A 6,886-nucleotide genomic window follows, 5' to 3' on the forward strand; every position below is an offset into this window, starting at 1 on the left:
AAAACTTGCCTTTGATTCAGCAATATCACAAAACAAACTCAAAGCCTAACAAAAGAAACGGCTCTCAAAGTTCACACACATTTCACTTCAACTTTAAACCTCTCTAATCTGTAGAGAGAGAGAGAGAAAGAGTTACAACATATATATATATATATACATATATATATATATAAATATATATATATATATATGGAAGGAAGAAGACAAGAGGCAATAATGGAGTACCACAAGGGAGAGAATGTGATGAGGAGTGAAAATATTATGCAGGGAGGAGCTCAAGACAACACTGTTGATTGGCGCGGCAAACCTTCCAAACCTCACACCCATGGTGGGATGAGGGCTGCAACTTTTGTTCTCGGTATGCATATGATTGTTGTTTCAAAACTTTGAATCACAGTTCAAAATCTTTTTAGTACAGTATTTTCTTTCATAAAAATGCTGAATTTCTGTTCAAATTTGACGTTCGAACCTGTGAATCAAACGATAATTCCTAGACTTTTTCTTTCATTTTTCTTTCTCTATGGCCTTTTTCTTTCATTTTTATTTATTATTTTTTTATATGACGATATATGTGTAAAGATCTCAACCAAAAAGCCAAGTTCACTGGATATTAGAATTCTCCCTTTTTTGGTAATTTTGTGAAGATGGCTATACCACTATAGCTAGCTCTTTCCCAACCAAGGCAAACATCAATGGATACCTTCAAGCATATTCTTTATCTTTTTCTTGAAGTGGGTTTACCATTATTTAAATATTTATATTTATATACAATATGTTTGACTCTGAATTTAATTAAAGTAACAGTATCAAATTCAGAAAAAAGCTTTTAGTAGCAAACATCATTAATCATGTCTGATCTCTTTATTGGGTGACAAACATATGCGTACTTAATTATAGCTAAACCTCTAGCTATATAGCTAAACATGTTTAGTGGTTTTGTGGTGCTTGTATGAATGAATCATATTATATGATTATATGACATTATATTATATTATATTATATTATATTATATATATATTGTTGTAGGTCTTCAATGTTTTGAGATAATGGCAATAGCAGCAGTGGGGAACAACCTCATAACGTATGTGATAAACGAGATGCACTTCTCATTGTCAAAGTCAGCAAACGTAGTGACAAACTTTGTTGGAACTGTCTTTCTTTTGGCCCTTCTTGGTGGATATCTTTCCGATTCTTATCTTGGGAGTTTCTGGACCATGCTCATCTTTGGCTTCGTTGAACTTTCAGTAAGCATTACCAATATTACTACTACTCTATCTTTTTTATTTATTTATTAAAAATAAATCACTTCTCTCTCTCTCTCTCTCTCTCTCTCTCTTATGTGGCTGAAATTCACATTTGTCAACTTCTGTCTGAAGTACACAGATAATCTTATCCAAACCCAAAAGGAAAAGCTTATTGGATATATAACTTTGATTTTGACTAAAATCTTTAACTACAATTTACTTCTTTTTTTTTTTTTTTTTTTTTTGGGTGATTTTTCCTCCAAAATTATTCATTCTTTTTTTGGTAGAAACAAAACTATTCCATTCTTGACTGAATGGCAATTCATTAGATTACTTTGGCAATTCATTAGAAAGCACCTTTTTTGGTAATGCCTTTGACAGCGCACAACTTTTGAATATATCACAACACATGCACAGTAACATGTTATCTTCCTATTAAAAAAAATTAAAATAAAACCTTATGTAACTTACAAAGAATTCTGTAGTAGGTATAAAAAAAATTTACTAGTGAGACAGAATTATAGATGATCATATTATATTAAAAGTATATCATACTAAAAAAAAATTACAACATCATGGCGAAACTTGATGAAAATTTACCGGTTCAGAACTACATTTATCGATAATTAGGTGTGAAAATATCATGTAGATAAATAGACACAAAGGGCATGTTTAATTTGCTGATTCGAGTTTTTAATTCGAATTGAAATGTGATTTTATGTGAGAACTTTTTAATGTAACAAAACTTGAATCGGTGAAATGAACGAGGCCTAATATAGCCCCCTAGCTCTTTTTTTTTTTTTTTGGTTGAATAATTAATTGAATTTACATGCAGGGCTTCATATTACTCTCAGTCCAAGCTCATATGCCTCAGTTAATGCCACCCAAATGCAACACAACCAATGGAGATCTTTGTGAAGAAGCCAAAGGTTTCAAGGCCTTAATATTCTTCTTAGCACTTTACTTGGTGGCTTTAGGGAGTGGCTGTGTTAAGCCCAATATGGTAGCCCATGGAGCTGACCAGTTCAATCCAGATCAGAGCCCAAATCAAAGCAGGAAGCTCTCCTCCTACTTCAATGCTGCCTACTTAGCCTTCTCCATTGGTGAACTCATAGCTCTCACTGTCCTTGTTTGGGTCCAAACTCACTCCGGCATGGACGTCGGTTTCGGAGTCTCCGCCGCAGCGATGGCGATGGGGCTCATCAGCTTGGTCTCCGGTACTTTGTATTACCGGAATAAGCCTCCTCAAGGAAGCATTTTCACCCCTATTGCTCAAGTAAAGTTCCTTTAAGTACTTACCAAGCTAATTAATTATAATATTAATTTTATTATTGTCAAATTATTGTTAGGTTATGTCTGTAATTACATCATAATTTTTTTTTTCCTAATGTTTTTGTGTGTGCCTGTTTAGAAATTTTGGTCAATTTCTTATGGTATTTGAATTTGAGCCACTAATTGTGGCTGAAAAACAAGCACAAGTACTGTTATGAGATTCAACCCTTTTTTATTTATGGTGTTTATATCCTCCTTTACTGATCAAGAACAGTACTATATGAGTCAATGGTTAGTTGTATTGTTGCTTTATATATATAATGGGTTATGACTATTGGTCTCTTCTGAAAATGACTTCAATTTTGTTTGTTCCGGTAATAAAAGATAAAAGTCCAGACTCATGCACAAAAATATGACTTTTTTTTTGGATAAATGGATATGATGTGACTTGGTTACGTATGTATGTATATATAGATTTTATCTCGGTTTAGTCGATGCAACACATATAAAAATAAAAATATCAAATTAGCCGATATAACATGTATAAATAAAAAATATATATTATAATATAATATTTATTCAATGTAATAATTAAAAAACATTTTTTTTGCAGGTATTTGTGGCCGCAATATTGAAAAGAAAGCAGGTTTGTCCATCAAACCCACAAATGCTTAATGGAAGCCAAAACAACAACTTTGTTAATGGGACCACCGCTGCTCTCTCTTCTGACCCTGGCAATCTTCTTCATACCCAAAAGTTCAGGTAAAAATATAATCCCTAATTCTAAATTCATGTTTTATTATTTTTTTTTTTCATGTTCTTTTTTAAGGGTAATCTTCTGCTATTACTATTACTATTATTGTTATTATCATTATTATTCTGGAAATGCATTCATTTTTTGAATGGTACATTTGCACTTAAACATTTTTTTTTAGAAAAAGAGAGAATAATTGACATAATAAAAATCTTAATACATCCCAAGTGGGATCCACTAAAAACAAAATTGATTTTTGTTTTCACCTTAAACTATATCTCTACATTCATTCAATATATATATATATATATATATATATATTAAGTTTCCATGTGATCATGTCCTATATGTATGTATTTATATTTTAGAACTTTGTTTCACATATATACTTTCAATTACTCGTGACACATAAATTAATATGTAAAGTTATTCCCTTTATGAAAAAAAGAAAAAAAAAAGCGCTACAATAACACTTGTTGCATTTCGTCTCATTCTCGAGAGTTGGTCGTTACATTAATCCTACTACATGATGTTTCAAGATTCTTGACATTTTTTAGTTAGAGCATATATATATTGCCAACCTCACTAATATTATACTACTTATGTGAAACTAAAAAAGAAAAAGGATTCACTTTTTGTCACTGTGCCGACATGATTTATATTATTGTAATTATGCATGCTTTTTTTTTTTTTCCAAAAGTTAATTGTCATGCAATTACACACACATATTTGTATTTTTTTTTCTTTAGAAATTAGTTTTGGGGTTTATTTTTATTTTATCCTGATTCCACGTAAAGAAATAAAGTAAAACTACGTTTGTTTTGCTAGTTCAAATCACAACTCTAGTTTTTGTTACAATGTCTTCTCTTACAAAAACATTAAATTAACTTTTTTTTTTTTACATCACTGAATACATATTAATATATATGTATATATATTTTTTTTTAAATTACTCAATTGATGACTGATCAATTGCAAATTATTTAACAAACTATTTCAGATTCTTGGACAAAGCTTGCATAAGAGTTAGCCAAGACGCAGGCACAAAAGAATCCCCATGGACACTATGCACCATTACTCAAGTGGAGCAAGCAAAAACACTTCTCTCAGTCATTCCCATCTTTGCTTGCACCATTGTTTTCAACACCATTTTAGCTCAACTCCAAACTTTCTCAGTCCAACAAGGAAGTATAATGGACACACACCTAACAAAATCCTTCCAAATCCCCCCAGCCTCCCTCCAATCCATCCCTTACATAATCCTCATCTTCCTCGTCCCGCTATACGACACTTTCTTCGTCCCTTTCGCCCGGAGATTCACCGGCCACATCTCCGGTATCTCCCCCTTGCAAAGAATAGGGTTCGGCCTGTTTTTCGCGACGTTCTCGATGGTTTCGGCTGCCCTAATGGAGAAGAAGAGGAGGGACTCATTTCTCAACTCAGACAGGACCATTTCCATCTTCTGGATCACCCCTCAGTTCTTGATCTTCGGACTGTCGGAGATGTTCACCGCCATAGGCCTCATCGAGTTCTTCTACAAGCAATCCTTGAAAGGGATGCAGGCTTTCTTGACGGCCATGACATATTGCTCCTACTCTTTTGGCTTCTATTTCAGCTCGGTTCTGGTTTCTCTCGTCAACAAGATCACCTCCAACTCTAATGGATCAGGTTGGCTTAGTGACAATAATCTCAACAAAGACAGGCTTGATCTCTTCTATTGGCTATTAGCAGTCCTTAGTTTCCTCAACTTTCTCAACTATCTCTTTTGGTCTAGATGGTATTCATATAATCCATCTATATCAACTAGTGGGAATGGTGGTCACCACAACATGGATGACCAAAATAAGCTCCATACCTCCAATTTGTCAAAAAGTAATAATGTCCAATTGGATGATGAGAATATACCTTAGTTGTGACAATTATGTTATGATAATATATATATATAAATATATATATATATATGCTAGATTTTATTGGTCTAGCAGGGTCTATATATTGTGTAATATATTTAAGTAGAGTCTAAGAATCATTCAAGGATGGGAAATTCAAGTAGTGCTCTCTTGAGGCTTGGTTTATGTACAGAAATATAATGCTACGTAAGGCACAATATATGGTAAAAGTTACAATATCCATGTATTTTAGTCCTTTTGAAATTAATTAAAAGCCAATATTTGCACAAGATATATATTGTTGACTTATTCTTATTATTATTATTATTATTATTATTATTATTATTATTATTATTATTATGAGCACCCAATGTCTACCTCTATAAGAATAGCTAGCTTCCACTTAATAAAAGAAAAGAAAAAAAAAGAATTCAACAAAATAAAACAGGCTCTCTATACTTACAAACTCAGCATTATAAACTAAAGATTAATGTTTTTATTATAAAAGTGGAAATCAAGCTAATATTTAGAGTATTGTATAATTACTTGTTTATGACCAAATTAAAATTAATGCAAACAAGGAATAAAGAATGTTGTTAATGTAAAATATATTATTTTAAGGGGAATAAAAGGTGATGCACTTTTAGACGACCAAGTAATCTGTTTTGAGAGACAAAGATATATGTGTGAGAAATGAACGCATTGACAAGATTCATTGCATATATTACCGCTTTGTAAGGAAAGCTGGTGAGTTGGTTGGTTGGCCTCTAATTCTATCATTTCAATATTTCATAGGTAGGGAGGGGCCTTTCCATCACTTTCTTTTTGGGGAGACATAAATTAAGGACAATGTAAGTGGTGCCGCGAACCTAGCAACTTTAGTGCTTTCTTACCTTACTTAGAAATAAAGTTGGTGCTTTCAAGTAAATCTAACTAACCTGATTTGATGCATGCATATGCTGGATAAATATATATATATATATATATATTTATGAATTGTCTTTAATTCAGCATCGGATTAAAACGACACATATATATTTAATTAAAAATATGTATATTTCTTTTTAAAAATATGTATATTTTCTCTTATAACATGTATATAAGTGTTTCAAAAACTTATAAGTGTCTCTCCACATTATACATATTTTAAAAGGAAATATACATGTGTCATTCCAATCCGGTGTCGAATCGAAGACTTTACCTATATATATATATATATATATTTATTTATTTATTTACATTGATGGCATTTGAGAATATGCACTTGTTTTATTTTACTCTCGATATTTATTTTTAGAGGTCTAATTATCCGAGATTTTAGTATAATCTAATTCTAAACATGACCATGACATGTGAGGGTATTAAAAAAGATAAAATACATTTTGTCTAAAGATAGACAGTTTATGAACTCAAAGGCTAATATTGAAAATTTGCTAACAAATCAAAGTTTGAACACAGTAATAAAGCCACAAAAGAACTAATTATATTTAAAAAATTTAATATCATATATATTTATACGAAGGATTATTATTATTGGTGTCCTTAAATTTTAGGGTCATTCTCAGTTTATTCCCTGAATTTTAACAACTCTCACTTTATCCCCTAAATTTTAAATTGTTCCCACTTAAACCTTTTTTGTTGTAATTTATGCTAAAAATAGATAGATAAAAAAAAAGAGAGAAATGCAGTCACCTGATCTTTCTATTTGAATTTTTGTTAAAAATAAA

At 31.4% G+C, this 6,886-nt stretch overlaps 1 protein-coding gene across 1 annotated transcript; it reads left to right on the forward strand.

Annotated features, from left to right (window-relative positions):
- Positions 1-205: 205 nt before the first annotated feature.
- On the forward strand, positions 206-5,396 carry LOC21394251 (protein NRT1/ PTR FAMILY 4.3). Its single transcript, XM_010101485.2, has 5 exons — positions 206-358; positions 1,027-1,244; positions 2,080-2,520; positions 3,130-3,278; positions 4,271-5,396. Exons 1-5 carry the CDS (start codon positions 217-219, stop codon positions 5,178-5,180), a joined length of 1,860 nt encoding a protein of 619 aa, XP_010099787.1. The 5' UTR covers positions 206-216; the 3' UTR covers positions 5,181-5,396.
- Positions 5,397-6,886: the final 1,490 nt, after the last annotated feature.

Source organism: Morus notabilis, unplaced genomic scaffold (genome assembly GCF_000414095.1).
Source record: "Morus notabilis unplaced genomic scaffold, ASM41409v2 Scaffold1340, whole genome shotgun sequence".
Classification (NCBI taxonomy): domain Eukaryota; kingdom Viridiplantae; phylum Streptophyta; class Magnoliopsida; order Rosales; family Moraceae; genus Morus; species Morus notabilis.

Coding starts and splice junctions, on each gene's coding strand:
- LOC21394251 (XM_010101485.2), top strand. CDS start 217: ATGGAGTACCACAAGGGAGAGAATGTGATGAGGAGTGAAAATATTATG. Junction 359..1,026: donor GGCTGCAACTTTTGTTCTCG/GTATGCATATGA, acceptor ATATTGTTGTAG/GTCTTCAATGTTTTGAGATA. Junction 3,279..4,270: donor CTTCATACCCAAAAGTTCAG/GTAAAAATATAA, acceptor AAACTATTTCAG/ATTCTTGGACAAAGCTTGCA.